The 19,515-nt window shown below is 35.5% G+C and overlaps 1 protein-coding gene across 1 annotated transcript in view; it reads left to right on the top strand.

The window, feature by feature from the left end:
* Positions 1-19,515, top strand: part of LOC111509674 (spermatogenesis-associated protein 20) — an 85,985-nt gene that overhangs the window by 46,683 nt on the left and 19,787 nt on the right. Inside the window, exon 6 of the mRNA XM_074179896.1 lies at positions 6,865-7,064. Within this exon, the coding sequence (XP_074035997.1) occupies positions 6,865-7,064 (200 nt within the window). The remainder of the gene's footprint in view (positions 1-6,864; positions 7,065-19,515) is intronic.

Raw genomic sequence — 19,515 nt, forward strand, 5'->3', positions numbered from 1 at the left:
GAATGACGATAAGCCCTATCAGACTAGCATGGCGAATACGGCAAAATTGCAAAAAAATACATCAATTTGTAGCTAAATAGTTGCTAATTAGTTGCCAAAACATCGATTTTGTTGCTCGTGCCGATCCCTAGAAATCGCAAATAATGCTATCGTGATATAAAGGTAGCAAGATAACTCAATAGATTATATACTTTTTCTTTGATCTTTATAGAAGATTTAGTTACTATTTAGCTGCTAAACCTTGAATATAGCGAAAAAAATTTAAATATTTTTTTAAAAATTTTTTTAACTTGCTATCTTGAAACAGGTTTTCCTGGAATTAAAGATGTTCTAAATTTGTTGCTCACCAAGAGTAAACTTGAATACTCCTTGAGTATCACCAACAAAATAGTTGAAACCGATCGGCCGATTTAAATTTTTTTTTCATTTTCCACGTTCTTGCTATCTTGAAATTGGTTTTCCTTAGAATAAAAAGTGTTTCAAATTTGTTGCTCTCCAAGAGTATACTCAAATACAACTTGAGTATCAGCAACAAAATAGTTAAAACCGATCGGCCGATTTTTATTTTTTTTTCTTGTTCCTCGTTTTTGCTATCTCGAAACTGGTTTTCCTGAGAATAAAAACGGTTTGAAATGTGTTGCTCATCTGGAGGGTACTTAAATACACTCTGAGAATCAGCAACAAAATAGTTGGCCTTGATCGGCCGATTTTTAATATTTTTTTAAATTCTCCCTGTTCTTGCTATCTTGAAACCGGCATTTTCTGGAATACGGAGTATTATGAATTTGTTAGGAATCACACGTTAAAGGTAAGACCTCGTTAGTCCTTAGCTCGTACAAGTTTCTCAACTTCTGAGAGTTGTCGTTCGTATGGGGGCGGCAGCTGATTAACGGAAAAACAGATTTTGAAACAGATTTTTTTTTGTTGCTCACCAGGAGGGTACTCAAATACACCTTAAGTATCAGCAACAAAATAGTTGAAACCGATCGACCGATTTTTATTATTTTTTTCATTTTCCTCATCCTTGCTATCTTGAAACTGGTTTTCTTTGGAATGAAAATCAGTTTCAAGATAGCAAGAACGTGGAAAATCGGCCGATCGGTATCAACTATTTTGTTGCTGATACTCAAGGTGTATTTGGTGAGCAACAAATTCAGAATATTCTGTATTCCAGAAAAAAACCGGTTTCAAGATAGCAAGAACAGGAAGAATTTTAAAAAATATTAAAAATCTGCTCAACAAAGCCAACTCAGATACAAAAATATACATCAATGTACGTAGCATTGTTCCTGAAAAAATAAAATTTGATTTCCACCTGCAATTCAAAAAAAATATGATTTTGTGTGTAATTCTAAGAATGAAATTTGAATTTTATCTAGTGCAATTTTTGGCATTTACACCTAACTGTAATTTTGTTGAAACGAACCTATCATAACCCATGATTCTCAAACAATACCTTAGTTTTTGACATTTTGACGAACTAACATTTTGGCGAAGCAGCATTTTGACGAAGCAGCATTTTGGTGAAGGCGCCAGTATCACAAGAAGTTTTTTCCAATGGACATTTATTATGGGCGATAAATGGGCGAGGTAATACCTGCATTCATTCAAGTTCATAACACTCTCCTATCATCTGATGGTTGCCTGGTTTTTTCAAACGATCTTGAGATGATGTTGAAGAATTGTTTCATCACGATAATTTTAAAATTCGCCTTTTATTATTACCCACCCTAGAACAAGTGGCAACATAGAAACATTGATAATTTTCAACATTTTGAAGAGACAAAAAATGTATTGATTTTTTGTATCATTCTTCTTTCATACGTTATTGGCACACTTTGTCGAAATTGGTAGACTAGGTGACAAGTTGAAAAGCGTTTTGATACTTTCCACGACTAATTATATGAGTGTTATCTCGTGAAGTGTTAGGTGTTATCTCGTAAAGTTAGTGTGTCTATTCAACCCTCCACCGCAACCCGCAAGGGTTTATTGCGGCTCACACTCATTCACACTCGACTAAATAAACCCAGCTTCTTAACGATGCCGATCAGTTTGTATGGTGAGTGGTCTTTCAGGTCAGATGGTTCGGCAGAGCCGTACTCTAAAAACCTGATTCGGTCCCCAGCGGGGCAGGCACAAAGTATATTCTCTGCTGTTTCATCGTTAATGAGGTAGTCGGATAGTCAAGGTGCAAGATTCCCACCTTGATACCCTGACATCCTTCCCATATGAGGGTTTTTGCACGTCAGCTACACCTGACGATGCCTTAGATTTACCCGTGCAGGGATTTTTCGCCTCTGGTTTTGGTGAATCATCACTTGAGCGCAAACGTTTGCTAACGTTCATGGGGGGTTTGTTTATTCCTCCACCTGAGACAGAGTCTGCGTACGTCGCTCAAGAATTTGGTGCAAAGCGGTTTCATAAGGTACCCCGCTCTTGAGGAGACGACCCAGTCGTTTTCTGGCTGCACCATCAAACCTGTTTTTTAGGTTCAGTTATTGGATCAGGTGTTGGAGAGTTGAGAAACTCTCGCTCCTGATCTAAGTTTACAGGAACTCACGGCAGCGCCCTGCATTACCGTGACAAGGCGATGCTACGACGAAAGGGGGCCCGGTATCTCGAAGGTTCCGTAGAGACAGCTGATAGGCTCAGTGTCATTCATCCTCTCGGCACGGATACACACACCTTAGGATTGAGCCATCCTTGGGATACCATTCAGTTAGGGAGTAACAGAACCACATGTGATTCTGTCATTCCCGTACCCAGCGGGGCTACGTGGAAGCAGACATCCGATGGCCAGTTTGCTCAATATACACATCCCAAGCCAATGCACTCGCCAAAAACAGCATGCACAGTGGTTCAGGCAGTGAAAGATGAACAAGAACAGTCAACCCGCCCTCATTAAGTGTGCCAATGTTTCGAACTCGAACATGAACAATGGCAAAGTTACAAACATTTGAAAATTGAAAATAACTCAAAAATTCTACAGATGATAATCAAATAAAAAAATGTGAGCCGTCAGATGTGAAACATCAATGATAATATTTTGTTGGGCACTGACATATTTATGAAAAATATGTAATTCAATTTTAACTTTAAAATTTTAATGTGTCTTTAATATACTAGTAAACTCAAAAATCCCAGATAGTTATTGCAAGAACTATCTAGAGACCTTGAATTATAAATATCAAAAATGATTGTTTATACCGGGTGTCAACGAATCTATTAGACAAGTCATAATTTCTAGACTATTAGGAGAATTGAAATGAGATTTGGTATAGTTGAATGGTATGTGGAGAGGAATGTTTTCACATATTTTTCACTTTCCGGTCACTTCCGGTTTCAGCGGAAATGGCTCCGGTTCTGAATTTTTAAATGGAACTCCCTGTATATTGTAACATTTTTGGATTTCTGAGACAATTCTGGATCAGAAACTGACATTTCCGGAAGTTTTTCAGCCTACTTGATTTTTTCAGAGTCACTTTTAAAATTGCATCTAGGTGGCCATGATCGGACGTAAACTAATCTATGGACCTCAGGTGATATCAGAAAATTGCAATAGCGGAGTTTTAGTGACTAGTGTGTTGAATATGAATGAGACAAGTTTACAAAATAACATTTTCGTGTCTAACTATTATTTTTCAAATGGCGACCATTTTTTGACAAGCAATTTCCGAAAAAAGGATTTTTTGACGAATCTAACGTTACTAATTTATTTGCGATTGGATCAACAAATTTAACAAATTTAACTAATAATTTCAGCGATGCACTTAGATTTTTTGCAATATCCTAAGTTCTTGAAAATTCCACTATAGTAAATTTTCAAAGTGCATCCCTCCTTGTTCAAGACACATTTCAGCTCGTTCAATTGTTTCTCTCAACACGTTTTGTAACATTTGAGGCGATATACTTCTAAATGCCTGTTGAATCCTTTCTTCTAAGATTTCGAGAGTGGCTGGGGCTGTTGCATAGTTAGACCCTTTCTTTTACATATCCCCAAATGAAGAAATCTAACACAGTCAGATCCGGTGAGCGGGCAGGCCACCGTACTGGACCGTTGGTTGCAATAACTCTATTATTAAAATGCTCTATTAAAAAATCAAGTACGTCTCTGCTATTATGGGGTGGTGCTCCATCTTGCTGGAAGTAAATTTGCCGTAAAACTTCTAAAGGCATATCATTAAGATGATCCTCGATTTCATTTTGAAGAAAACTCAAGTATCTAACCCCTGTTAACTGACCTTGAAACAATATTGGACCAATTATTCTGTTTCCAACGATACCAGCCCAGACATTGACGCCAAACCTTTCTTGAAAATTGCCCTCTCTCATTGCATGTTGATTTTGTTGGGCCCAGTACCGACAATTCTGCTTATTAAACATGCCATTATTTGTAAACCGTGATTCGTCGGAAAATAGAATGAAGTTGATAAAATTTGGGTTAACTCTATGATTTTGAAGCAACCAATCACAAAATACTACTCTTCTATTGCCGTCGTCAGCATACAAATGTTGATATAACTGATATTTAAATGCTCGATATCCGTGCTTTTTCAGTATTTTTCTTGCTGATTCGTGACTTATCTGCATTTCTCTACTAATTTCTCTTAAAGAAACCGTTTTGTCAACTTCTACCATAGCAAGAACGTTAATCTCAGTCTCCTCATTTATGACAAACCTCTGTTCTGCGTCTCGATTTCCCTCTTGCCTAAAACGACTCTCAACATAGGGAAAATACTGATGAGATGGGTGTTGCCGATTGGGATATCTCTGAGCATACAACTCAGCAGCTTTCCTTGAATTTCTGTGACATTCTCCAAACAATAACAACATATCCACTTTTTCAATTTGAGTATACATTATTTCGACGAAAAATTATACTAAAATTAACGAAAATCAAGAGAAACTTCTACTTTCTGCTCATAAAGCTTATGTCACTGTCATAACCTAGGTGAGCGTTTTGTTCTCTAAAGTGGACTTGATGGAAATAACCGCAAAATATTATGCATCATTCCTATCCATGGCACCCTTGACAAAAGTAAATGAATTTGTATCGAGTATTTTCCTCAGTAATATTTAATTTATGTTCTTATTTGTAATCCAATCGCAAATAAATTAGTATCGTTAGATTTGTCAAAAAATCCTTTTTTCGGAAAGTGCTTGTCAAAAAATGGTCGCCATTTGAAAAATAATAGTTAGACACGAAAATGTTATTTTGTAAACTTGTCCCATTCATATTCAACACACTAGTCACTAAAACTCCGCTATTGCAATTTTCTGATATCACCTGAGGTCCATAGATTAGTTTACGTCCGATCATGGCCACCTAGATGCCATTTTAAAAGTGACTCTGAAAAAATCAAGTAGGCTGAAAAACTTCCGGAAATGTCAGTTTCTGATCCAGAATTGTCTCAGAAATCCAAAAATGTTACAATATACAGGGTGTTCCATTTAAAAATTCAGAACCGGAGCCATTTCCGCTGAAACCGGAAGTGACCGGAAAGTGAAAAATATGTGAAAACTCTCCTCTCCACATACCATTTATCTGTACCAAATCTCGTTTTGATACACCTAATAGTCTAGAAGTTATGACTTGTCTAATAGATTCGTTGACACCCGGTATATAAATTCCACCATCATTGTAAAATTAATTAGTTCAGCTGATTTTGAAATACAATTTTGTCAGTCTTCATGAAATTTACTCTTCAAGCAAGTGTTTTACTGCATTATTTTTCATAAGAATGAAATTAATATTAATTAATTTGAAAACATTATATGCTATGAAAATTGTGTACATTTTATTTCACCAACAGAGTATATTTTGCATTTACTGACCCTTGAGACAGACCAAATATATGCGGGCTGAACGCACAGATATATGCAAAGATAAATTAAGAAATATAAAAGTATAATTAACTTACTGATGACTTGATAGTGTTCGTAGTGTGATTTTGGTTTCTTTGCAGGACGCTGATCATTTTCACTACATAAATTATCACTGTCAGACATATTTCATTTAAAAAAATGATTTATTCAGTAAAATACAGGGTATTATACTTTAGTAACCACGACTATAGGTATCCGAGCTCAGCATGGCGAGAGAGATAGCGTAACGCAAAACCAGTGGGAAGAGAATCGCACAGTCCCTTGTGTATGACGACCTGTCGCCACGGCATGCCTCGCCACGCCGGCAAGCGGTTTCACGTGCAGCTGTAGATGTTTCACACCAACAAAGTTGTTTTTAGGCTTTCTACTTCGCCATTTCCATACTAAAAAATATATGAGCAATATTTCTATGGCTGGGATTGAATCAAATAACCGTACGATTTTTTTTCGACCAAATAGCAATAAAGAAAACATGTATGTTCAATTTTTAATTAAGTTTTATTGTGAACAATAGATATAGATACGATTAAACTATACTACAAATGTATTATGTACATTAAACACCAGCAAGAACTTTAAATGTGACTAAATAAAACGCGTGAGCTGTAAACAATACTGTTTGTTGGTAACCAGGTAATTCAGCGTCACCTGACACGGCCACTTCACAGCAATTGCGATCAACATGAAAATAGTTAACTGACAAGAGATGTCAAAATGTGTTTCTATAGAAATATCAAATTTATCAATTTTATTTATGAAAAAAGGACGATTGTACAAAAAACTCTATGCTATTTGTGTTAAAGGTAAGTTTTATTTTGTTCGTGAAATTGCTCAACTCGCTACGCTCGTTTTGCAAACTTTATCACTCACAAAATAAAACTTTACTTTTAACATTGATATCATAAATAGCTATTATTTCCGTCACTCATACATCTGTCGATTGATGATGCCAACCTTCATCGATACATTTTGTTGCAGATCAAGACGGCGCCGAGCCTTGCGGTAACTCCGTTTCCGTACACAATCTCATCAGGTTGGCGGCGTACTTGCACAGGGAAGACTTACGGGAGAAGGCTGCCAAAACGTTGACGGCGTTCGCCGACAAACTCGAGTCGATTCCCATTGCGCTGCCCGAGATGACTTCCGCTTTGATGTTTTATCAGAGCTCGCCGACGCAGGTAAGTCGGTGTGTAGATATGGTCTAGTGGACCGGTTCCGAAGCCTTCGAAAAAGGTAGCTTTTTCTAATATTTTGTTTGCGGAACTTTCTTCTCATCGTAAATTACTCTGGGTGAAATTTCGAATTTAATGAAATCTCAATCATAATTTTTGGCGAAGGAGCCAGAACTTGCAAAATGGCACCTTTGGACTATAGGCGTATGCCGATCATTTTTGAAACAAGGAAAGAGGTAGTAGGTTGAAACCCATTGGAAAAGGTAGAAAATATGACAAAAATGAAAGAAAAAATGATTTACGGGCTATGTGAGGTCGGGAAGTGTAAGGGGTGAGTTTTTAAGGTTAAAAAAAGTTTATCGCGATTTTCGACGAAACTACAAGTTCTATGGAAAAAAATTAGAGGGAAAAGTTGCTGGTATTGAAAAGATCCACAATTTTTGTATCCACACATAACCTCAGAAGTTATGCAAGAACCGATTTTTGTTTTTTATTTTTATCTTCTACCATTTTTTTACCATTTACCTTTTCATGTCCCAAACACACTGTAATTTCTTGAATGTGAAATATTAATTTTTTCCCTTATTTTGATTCATCATCGAAAAAGCACCCAAATTCTCAATGGAAAATTGTCACGTCAAAATATCTGCTTTTGAAGTAGGGCGTGTTAGGGAAAAATGATGAGATTAAATTTTTACGATGCGCGCGCACACCGTCACGAAAAACCGACACCCTGAAGTAAGTTTCTTCTTTAATTTATATGGTCGTTGCACAAAGTAAATTGGCAGAAAAATGAAACGCTGGAAGACAGACACTTTGAAATTAGCTTCTTCTTCTCCAATTTATATGGCCGTTGCTTCTCAGTCTAGCGCATTTGGCCAGACTCCTCCTGTCCATAGTGAACAGAAGCTTCGTCTGAGGGCGCAGCTGTCTTGCTCTAAGCAATGTTGCCACTCTAAGTTTTGTCATTCACATATCTAGGACGGTGGCTTTTTACTGCCACAAAGTAATTTGACAGAAAATGAAACGGTAGAAGAAATCATGAATAAATATTTGCGCTATGCAGAGAAACATAACGCAGCAAGCACTATCATTTTTGATGGGTACCCCGATTTTGAAAAATCAGTTACTGTGACAACAGTATCGGCAGCTAATTCAACAAAAAGAGGAGAACGTAGTCTCAGAAAAACCTCAGACAATGTTACAGAGTTCAATTATGAAAACCATATATACAATACCATTTTCGCAAAAAAAATTTATTTAACGAGAAAAACAAGAGTGCTTTTTCGAAATCAATTCAAAATAAGGGAAGGAAATAAATGAAAAGGTAAGATTTTACCAAGATAAAAATGAAAAACAATAAATCGGTTATTTGAATTTTCGCATGCATTTTGAGGTTATGTGAAAAAGTGTGAAAAATCTGTTATTTGAATTTGACGTAATGTTAAAAAAGTGTGAATACAAACGTTGTAGATCTTTTTATCACTTACAACTTTGCCATTTAACTTCAAATCGCGATAAACCGTTTTTTACCCTTAAAAACTCACCCCCTTCCACTTCCCGGCCTCAGATCGCCCGTAAATTATTTTCATTTTTGTCCTATTTTCTTCTTTTTCCAATCGGTTTCATCCTACTACATTTTTTTTGATTTCAAAAATTATCGGCACTGATCTGTAGTCCAAAAGTGCCATTTTGCAAGTTTTGAGTTCGCCTTCACCAAAAATTATGGTTGAGATTTCATTAAATCCGAAATTTTACCCCGAGTAATTTATGATTAGAAGCAAGTTTCGCAAACAAAAAGTTGAAACAATTTAGTTGAAAATACAAAGGAGTTCTTTTTTGCGAATATATTGAAATCTGAAAAAAGGTCTTCAAAGGGTAGAAAATTTTATTAAATAGAAGTGCTCCTGTCGGAAGTGTAGGACCAATATTTATCATTCAATTGTGCGGTAAAAATACTAGTAAAAACGCATGGTTTGGCTGTGGCGTGCAACGCTCGAACCGAGTGCTTCAGTGACTAAACATAATTTTAACCTGTTAAATATGAATACTGGGAAATGAAAAATAAGTACTCGGTGGATAGTTGAATAAACAATAATTCGCCAGCGAAAAATCAGCAAGTTCATCACAATTTTCGCCCTAATTTTTTCCATGTTGAAGGTTTATACAGTGAGTTCCGAAAGTAAAGGATGAATTTATTTTCTAAGTAATTATGAAAAATTCTGAAACAAGTCAATTTTCCTATATGAGAATATACTTCCCCGATAAAATTATTAAACTGCCTCTTCAACCTCCTAGGGGTAATAGCTACCCCTGGGAAATTTTTAAATGAGAAGGGGTGGCGTGTAATGCCGCGGGTAAACGGGTTTTCAATTATCTATTCAGCAATGTACCACTTTTTGATTTTTGGACTTGGATACAGCTGTCGAGTCAAATACCAGTCACGATTGACTAGTCTATTAGTCACCGACGTTTGTTCATTGAAAATATATCTAATAGTTAATCGAACAAATATTTGACTTGAGGTCTGTTTATTTCTATGAAATAAAATACTTTTTTTTCAGTATCCACGTCTAAAAATCATTTCATTTGATTCTTCACAGGGGTAGCTAATTCCCCTGTGATTTTGAAGGGGCAGTTGAATATTTTTATGGAGAAAGTGTTTTTCCTTTTGTGAAAACTGACCTGTTTCAGGATTTTTCATTTTCGTTCATAATTACGTAGAAATTGATTTTTCTGTTACTTTAGGATGTCACTGCATAAAATCCTTGATAATTCTCAAGATTGAATTTAGGATTGTATTTTTTCTGGAGATATTTTTTGAAGAATCTGAAGAGATACTTACTGAAAAAATTACGAAATTTTGATTTTTCATGATTGTTTTGTTTTCTTATTTATAAAAGGCTACAAGATATTTGTTATTATTTTTCTTAGGGTTTGGAAAGTGTGTTATCATCAAATGTATTGTTTATAAGATAATAAATTTATTTATGTAATTGTAATATTATTGCAAATAATAATTTGGTGCATGCGTTAGTGTGCCCGATTTACGATCGAAAGGTAGTGGATTCGATCCTCACCTCGACAGGATATTCTGCGATGTTACATGACTGATGGACTGTGAGTGTGTGAGTCATGATGCTCCTTAGATTGCTTGGGGGATTAATTAACATTGGATAACGTGGATAAAAATAATTTTCAAGAGAACAAACAAGTCGTTTCTTAATATTTCTATTTCGATGTACTGGTATTTGTTTTTCAATTATTTGTTTGTTTGTATTGAGAAATCATCACTCCTACAGCTCATACTTATTCTCATGTTTTTGGTATTTCAATTGATAATTTATTATAAACACTTTTTTCTAAACTGTGAAAGCTATATTGAATATAATGATATGATGAAAGAAAAGAGAGATAAACTGATGATAGCCTTGTGGATATTGAGAATGACGTGAAAATTATAGATTTTTCAACAAAATGATGAAAGACCATTTATTTCATTTTTTGATTAAATAATATTGAAAAATCAAATAAAAAAATCAGAATACGAAAGAGAATTAGAAATATTTATATTAACTGGCAAGAATAAATAGTTGATCGAAAAATGCCGTTTGATGAAATGAATTTTTGTTTTGAGAAACCATTTTTCAATCTACATTTGAATTAGAATATTTAAACACTTCGTATTTTTCAAACATTGCACATTTCGTTGCATTTTTCAAAAGTAAGAAATCAATAAGAAAACGAAATGACCGTGACATTGAATTTTTTTTATTTTCAACTTCTAAAAATGAAAATTAATATATCCTGTAAAGATTTTTTCTTGAAGCTTTGAAGAATAGCACCTGAAAAGTGAAAAAAATAGTTGAGAGCATTTGAAACATTTTTTTATCCACGACTATTGTATAATGTACCCATTATACGTCCGTTTGTTCGACCTTAATAATCACGGAAGCTATTAATGAGTCATTAATCACTGCTGTCAGATGTTTGCTTGGTTTAGCTATCATATATAATATATATCACATATATAATATATCGTTTTGTTAAAAAATATTGGTCTTTAAAAGTTTATCGTTAACCATCAAATATTTTAAACTTAGTTCTTACCTACATATAAATGAAAAAGTTAATTTTCTTATACCAGATTCGAACCCGGGACCCGTGGTTGGAAGGCAAAGAACATCTAGGCTGAGCTATTAGCGGGTTTGAATATGTGTGTCATATCTCTTTCTCAACATATCATGTTTCTCAACATATCATGTTTTTCGAAACATTTTATTTATTGAAATAGATATATGATGGAATCGGCCGATACTTGATGAAAATCCATAACTAACGTATTCTGAAAACACTTTATTGTGCGATTTTCACTAGACAGTTTTACAAAAACGCAATACGTGTTTCGCCATACAATGGCTTCCTCGGGCGTGTCTTAATCTTCGAATATCGAAATAGCTTTTGAAACAAAATAAATTTGACTCAAACCTGTCAACATTATTGTTCGTGTGCGTAGATTTCTCAGTGTTTTGATATTTTGTGTTGAAAAACGAACTAAAAGTGGATATATAAAATGAAAAAATATCTCGTAATATAAGGATCATAATTTGAAAGGATTATATTTTTTGGAGTGACTAATTTTTGAGAAAGAAAGTTTTTGGCTTTCTACTATTCCATCTTATAATTTGAAAGGATTATATTTTTTGGAGTGACTAATTTTTGAGAAAGAAAGTTTTTGGCTTTCTACTATTCCATCTTGATACAAAAAATGTGGAAATCTTCCAAAGAAAGGATGACATGAGCATGACAGTGTTCCATGTAAGTGAAAATTTTATATAATATATTTATTTATTTAATATATTGTGTAGAAACCCTGTGAATGATATCTGATTTAATTTCATAACGAATGTTTGGAATACACACTGAGTAGAAAAAAGTGTTTTCTGTATAATCCAGTGTTCATATAAAAGTATTTGTTTTGAAAGAATTTTTCATACGTGTAATTCAATGTTTGTATGAAAGTAGCTGTTTCAGGAAGGCTTTCTCTTCCAGATTTGTGTCTGAAAGTAATTTCTTTGTGTGATCTACACATCTATGTATACAGGTACTTCTTTTAAGATTGATTACTTTCTTCCGTTCTTTGGAAGATGGAAGATGAGATATACTTTTCGATAACTGTATACTGTGCATAGATAAATAATAATGTATTCTATGAAATATTTGTTAGAATGAAATTATAGTGTGTATGTAATGTAACAAAATTTTCTAACAAAAAAACTTTTTATTAGTAGTGGATAAAGTATAGTATTTTACTCGCGTATAATGGCTGATATGCAACTATTCAGCAAGTACATTTCATAGGTTGAAATATTTTTGTGTTGAACCGCTCGAATCAAGAAAATCCGTTTTTACCCTTATTTCCAACGTTCTATTATAAACTACTCAAAATGAATATAGAGATACATCCTTAAAATCCAATAAGTAGAAAAATATGTATTATTTTATGATAAAAACTTCTGGTGTGTACTCCATACTAATTCTTATCATGTTCCATTCGGTTGTTGTTTACTTTTTTTACTTCTTTTTGTACTTTTAGCTACAAAATCATTAATATGAAAAATTCTGTATTTAGTTTCACTTTACTTTAGTTCGTGATAGGTATTAAATTTCAAAATTTAAACAATGAATGTTGATGTATTGGGTAGAAGGAGGACTTAGGGTGTACCTCAACGAATTTCAAGTTGCTAGAGCAGTGGCATTGATCGAAGTAGGGTATTTAAGGTTATGGTAGCCCAAATGCTTAATGTGAGTCATTCTGCGGTTTCCAGAGCTTGGAATCGCTACCAAATTTACGGCATAGTAAAAAGAACCCCGTATCCCAATCGACAAAGGGCAACAACCCGTAGAGAAGATCGTTTGTTACGACTTTGGGCAATTAGGGGTCGCACCGATTTTGCTAGAACACTGCAAAATCGCCTTACAGAAGCTACGGAAACGCGAATTTCGAAACAATCGATACGATGCCGACTTCACGAAGTACAACCCCCTGCTAGAGCCCCTAGATTAACTCCAGCTCTTCGAGGAAATCGTAGAAACTTTTGTCAAGAGCATAGTAATTGGAATTTGAAGCAGTGGGCCAATGTAATGTTTACAGATGAAAAAAAATTCATGTTATTCAACAATGACGGACGTGTTCGGGTATGGAGACGTCCCGGTGAACGCTATTTGGATGACTGTGTGCAAGAAATTGTTCCATTTGGAGGTGGATCGATAATGGTATTGGCTGGTATAACTTTGACAGGACACACGGACCTTGTGGTATTTCGGGAAGGGACTTTAACGGCTGTCCGTTACATAGAGGAGATATTGGAACCTCATGTCGTCCCATTTGCCCAAAATATGGGCGCTGGATTCATTTTACAACAAGATAATGCTAGGCCACACGTAGCCAAGGTCGTGAGAAATTTCCTACAGGAGCACAATATTAATGTCATGAGATAGCCAGCTCATAGTCCGGATTTAAATCCTATTGAGCAGATCTGGGATGAACTGGAAAGACGTTTGAAAGATCATCGACCCTTCCAAAATCTGAACCAAGTTGCAGATGCTCTTTTGACGATTTACGAGCAGTTACCACAACAAATAATTAGAAATTTGGTGGAAAGCATGCCTCGTCGTTGTGCCGAACTTCTTGGATCCAGGGGTGGACGTACTCACTATTAATGTACATTTTTCCTAATTTTTTTCTGATATAAATTTTATTTGTTTTTGACTCATTTGTATTTCTTTTTAATCGTATTACCAAACAGCATTTTGAAAACAATGTAAGTTGAGTTCAATAAAGGCACCTATAAATAAACTGTTTTATAAATATAAATGTTTGACAAAAGAATACATATTTTTTTACTTATTGCATTTTAAAGACATGTGTATATATTCATTTTGAGTAGTTTATTTTTAAATGTTGGTATAACAAATTTTTTAACTTTTTCAACTTAATTGTTTATGACTTTTAAACAACTTGTTTGCGTAGCTTTGCTCCAATCATGAATTTACTTGAGTCAAATAACGATTCGAATGATACATTCACCATAATGGCACTTGTGGAGGACTAACTTGTTTGTCGAGAAAAGTTGTTGGAAATGTTTTCGTTCGACCGAGAAAGTTTGACAATTGGGGGTAATTTCGAAAATTCGTTGAATTGACTCGAAGTAGGTGTGTTGATTCATTCGGGTTGACGAAATAACATTAGTGGAAACTGGAAAATGTTTCAGAACTGAGTGAAAGTGAACGAGCATGAAATGAAAGGAAAACAATATCGCCTCTCAAAGAGAATTGTATATTTGCGGTACGTTGAAATAGAAAGACTTGGGTTACGAGGGCAGCAGGAATACCAATTTGATTTTAAAATTTGAAATTCCTTACAGTTAGGCAGAACAGTTTGTAGGCTACAATAGACAAAAAAAATGATAAAATTTGATTTTGATTATACAATTTTTCGATACCATTTTTTAATACGAGCGAGTATTATCTTGAGGAATAAGTCGCTGGGAGCCAGTTCTGGAGAGTACGGTGGATGCGGAAGCAATTGGAAGGCCAATTTATGCATTTTTGACATCGTTTTCGTTGATTTTTGACACCATGCATTGTCTTGATGAAAGATCAATTTCTTTTTCTTCGAATGGGGCCGTTTTTCCTCGATTTCTTTCTTCAATCGCACCAATGTAATAGTCACTGTTGATGGCTTTTCCCTCTTCAAGATAGTCAATGAATATTATACTATGCGCACCATAAAACACTGATTCCGTAACATCATTATTACTATTACATATAAATAAAGGCTGAGGACAAAGTCCCATGTAAGCCTAAATACGAAGGATATCAATAAGTTAATACAATGCATGCATTTCCAGTCTTTTTTTGTGATGTATGAGTGACATTATTTCGGCATTGATCCATGATTTGAGAGGATTTTTCAGGCATATTTTGTTGCGGGAGTTCTTTTCAGCACAGGCAGTTCCGGTCGAGTAGAATTTTTCCCAGAGAATATCAACGTCATCACATGCGTTAAACAGTTGTGTCCAATCGATGGTAGAAAGTTCCTCGAATAACTGATCAAAGTCGATTATTTAGAAAATTCGGTTTCGTACTTGTTTGGCATGTGAATGTTAAGCTGAACAGTTGCGTAGATTACTGCATGGTCCGATAATCCAATAGGTGGTAGGATTTCATGATCTGTGATGATGTTTTCATCGTTGGTAAAAATGAGGTCAAGAACAGATTCGGAATCTAGTTGGTTCAGTGATGAGTTGAAAAAGGTTTGAATCGGCAACGAAATGCATGAAATTACTTGTGGCGCTATTTGTGTCAGGTATATTATTAATGGGCCAAGTGATATTGGGGCCGTCTGAGGGGGTGAAAATGGGGTGGAATCTTGAAAAAATTATATATTCAAAAATTGACTTTGTACACCTACAAGATTGAGGTATGTTATTTCTGATACCCGATTTGACGAGAAAAACTTCACGTTATAGTTTTCCAGGCCGTCCGAGGGGGTGGAAATGGGGTGGAATCTTGAAAAAATCATATATTTAAAAATTGACTTTGTACACCTACAAGATTGAGGTATGTTATTCCAGATACCCGATTTGACGAGAAAAACTTCACGTTATAGTTTTCCAGGCCGTATGAGGGGTGAAAAGGGGGTGGAATCTTGAAAAAACCTTATATTTAAAAATTGACTTTGTACACCTATGAGATTGGGATATGTTATTCCAGATACCCGATTTGACGAGAAAAACTTCACGTTATAGTTTTCCAGGCCGTCTGAGGGGGTGAAAATGGGGTGGAGACTTGAAAAAATTATATATTCAAAAATTGAGTTTGTACATCTACAAGATTAAGAGATGTTATTCCTGACACCCGATTTGACGAGAAAAACTTCACGATCTATGTGAAAAAAAATTAAAAATCTAGCTATCTGATGGGTTTGAAATACTAGTGAGGTATATTAAACCCCCTTTTCACCCCTCATACGGCCTGGAAAACTATAACGTGAAGTTTTTCTCGTCAAATCGGGTATCTGGAATAACATACCTTAATCTTGTAGGTGTACAAAGTCAATTTTTAAATATATGATTTTTTCAAGATTCCACCCCATTTCCACCCCCTCAGACGGCCTGGAAAACTATAACGTGAAGTTTTTCTCGTCAAATCGGGTATCAGGAATAACATACCTCAATCTTGTAGGTGTACAAAGTCAATTTTTAAATATATAATTTTTTCAAGATTCCACCCCATTTTCACCCCCTCAAACGGCCTGGAAAACTATAACGTGAAGTTTTTCTCGTCAAATCGGGTGTCAGCAATAACATATCTCAATCTCATAGGTGTACAAAGTCAATTTTTAAATATAAGATTTTTTCAAGATTCCACCCCATTTTCACCCCCTCAAACGGCCTGGAAAACTATAACGTGAAGTTTTTCTCGTCAAATCGGGTGTCAGCAATAACATATCTCAATTTCATAGATGTACTAAGACAATTTTTAAATATAAGATTTTTTCAAGTTTCCACCCCATTTTCACCCCCTCAGACGGCCTGGAAAACTATAACGTGAAGTTTTTCTCGTCAAACCGGGTGTCAAGAATAACATACCTTAATCTTGTAGGTGTACAAAGTCAATTTTTAAATATAAGATTTTTTCAAATTTCCACCCCCTTTTCACCCCTCATACGGCCTGGAAAACTATAACCTGAAGTTTTTCTCGTCAAATCGGGTATCAGGAATAACATACCTCAATCTTGTAGGTGTACAAAGTCAATTTTTAAATATATAATTTTTTCAAGATTCCACCCCATTTTCACCCCTCAGACGGCCTGGAAAACTATAACGTGAAGTTTTTCTCGTCAAACCGGGTGTCAAGAATAACATACCTTAATCTTGTAGGTGTACAAAGTCAATTTTTAAATATATAATTTTTTCAAGATTCCACCCCATTTTCACCCCCTCAGACGGCCTGGAAAACTATAACGTGAAGTTTTTCTCGTCAAACCGGGTGTCAAGAATAACATACCTTAATCTTGTAGGTGTACAAAGTCGATTTTTCAATATATGATTTTTTCAAGATTCCACCCCATTTCCACCCCCTCAGGCGGCCTGGAAAACTATAACGTGAAGTTTTTCTCGTCAAATCGGGTGTCAGCAATAACATATCTCAATCTCATAGATGTACAAAGACAATTTTTAAATATAAGATTTTTTCAAGTTTCCACCCTATTTTCACCCCCTCAGACGGCCTGGAAAACTATAACGTGAAGTTTTTCTCGTCAAACCGGGTGTCAAGAATAACATACCTTAATCTTGTAGGTGTACAAAGTCAATTTTTAAATATAAGATTTTTTCAAATTTCCACCCCCTTTTCACCCCTCATACGGCCTGGAAAACTATAACGTGAAGTTTTTCTCGTCAAATCGGGTGTCAAGAATAACATACCTCAATCTTGTAGGTGTACAAAGTCGATTTTTCAATATATGATTTTTTCAAGATTCCACCCCATTTCCACCCCCTCAGACGGCCTGGAAAACTATAACGTGAAGTTTTTCTCGTCAAATCGGGTGTCAAGAATAACATACCTCAATCTTGTAGGTGTACAAAGTCGATTTTTCAATATATGATTTTTTCAAGATTCCACCCCATTTCCACCCCCTCAGACGACCTGGAAAACTATAACGTGAAGTTTTTCTCGTCAAATCGGGTATCAGGAATAACATACCTCAATATTGTAGGTGTACAAAGTCAATTTTTAAATATATAATTTTTTCAAGATTCCACCCCATTTTCACCCCTCAGACGGCCTGGAAAACTATAACGTGAAGTTTTTCTCGTCAAACCGGGTGTCAAGAAAAACATACCTTAATCTTGTAGGTGTACAAAGTCGATTTTTCAATATATGATTTTTTCAAGATTCCACCCCATTTCCACCCCCTCAGGCGGCCTGGAAAACTATAACGTGAAGTTTTTTTCGTCAAATCGGGTGTCAGCAATAACATATCTCAATCTCATAGATGTACAAAGACAATTTTTAAATATAAGATTTTTTCAAGTTTCCACCCCATTTTCACCCCCTCAGACGGCCTGGAAAACTATAACGTTGAGTTTTTCTCGTCAAATCGGGTGTCAAGAATGACATATCTTAATCTTGTAGGTGTACAAAGTCAATTATCAAATATATGATTTTTTCAACTTTCCACCCCATTTTCACCCCCTCAGACGGCCTGGAAAACTATGACGTGAAGTTTTTTCTATCGGGTAGATCATCAGGAATAACATATTTCAATTTTGTAGGTGTACAAAGTCGATTTTTCATGTTACGTTTTTTTTAAATATTCACACCCTATTTTCACCCCTTCAGACAGTTTAATAAACTAGGACGGTTCTGTTTTTTTTACTAATTTAGTCAATAAGCGTATCATATTGAAAAATGGTAGGAGTGCAGAGTCGGTAAAGGAAAAAATAATAATGCGATATTTTTTTCTCAGTGTACGTTGTGGATGTGGATAACTTCACACCCGTTCTAATAAACACGTTTTTAGCTCGATTCAGTCTGTCCAGTACCTTTTGGATAATAACATCAGAGGACTGCACAGACTTAGCGTTTTCGACAGCAGTAAGCTTTTCATTCAAATGTCTCGATTTTCAACTTAACATTTTCAAGCTCTCTACGCATATCGTTTTTAAATGACTCAATCAGACCTTTGATATCGAGGGAAGACTCAAGATTTGCACTGTAGGAGTTACATATAACCTTCAAAACATTTAATTCGACGACGAGTTATACGATCGTCTTGCGGCAGGTCCGTACAAGCGACGTGAATCATTCGCTTGCAGCCGTCGCATTGAAGTTTCGTGCTCGTGCTATCCGAAGGTAGTACTGGTTTCGTACAGTTCCAGCATGCTGTGCTGTCAGGCATGGCTGATAAAATGTTGCTTCTTACCAAAGGTTAATAATAAAAATCACAAGTTTATGGGTGGTTTTTTGGAGACTGAACAGTAAGGCACTATCTAGTTTTTACACAGCACTGTTCACTTGTAAATAAGAGTTTGAATTAGTGGTAATTTCACGAATTTCCAGAGAGCAAACAAAAGTACGTGTACACTCTAGAGTGTGTACTACTACTACATATCGAGCCGACTGTGCCTTTGCATGCTTTGGAGTCGGTTCACCACGTGCGTCCACTCAGATGACGATCGTTTTGATTCTAGTGTGAAATGATTGAGCCATATTTCATCCATTGTCACATATCGGCGCATAAATTCTGATTGTTTATGGTGCAACAGCTCAAACACTGCTCAGAATCAACAGTTCTTTGTTGTTTTTGGTCGATTGTGAGCTCGCGCGCACCCACTTTGAACAGAGCTTCCGCATACCCAAAGATTCATGCGCGGCATGTCCAACA

The sequence above is a fragment of the Leptinotarsa decemlineata genome, unplaced genomic scaffold, assembly GCF_025532065.1.
Source record: "Leptinotarsa decemlineata unplaced genomic scaffold, Ldec_3_MD MMD2_tig00026282_RagTag_RagTag, whole genome shotgun sequence".
NCBI classification, from domain to species: Eukaryota; Metazoa; Arthropoda; class Insecta; order Coleoptera; family Chrysomelidae; genus Leptinotarsa; species Leptinotarsa decemlineata.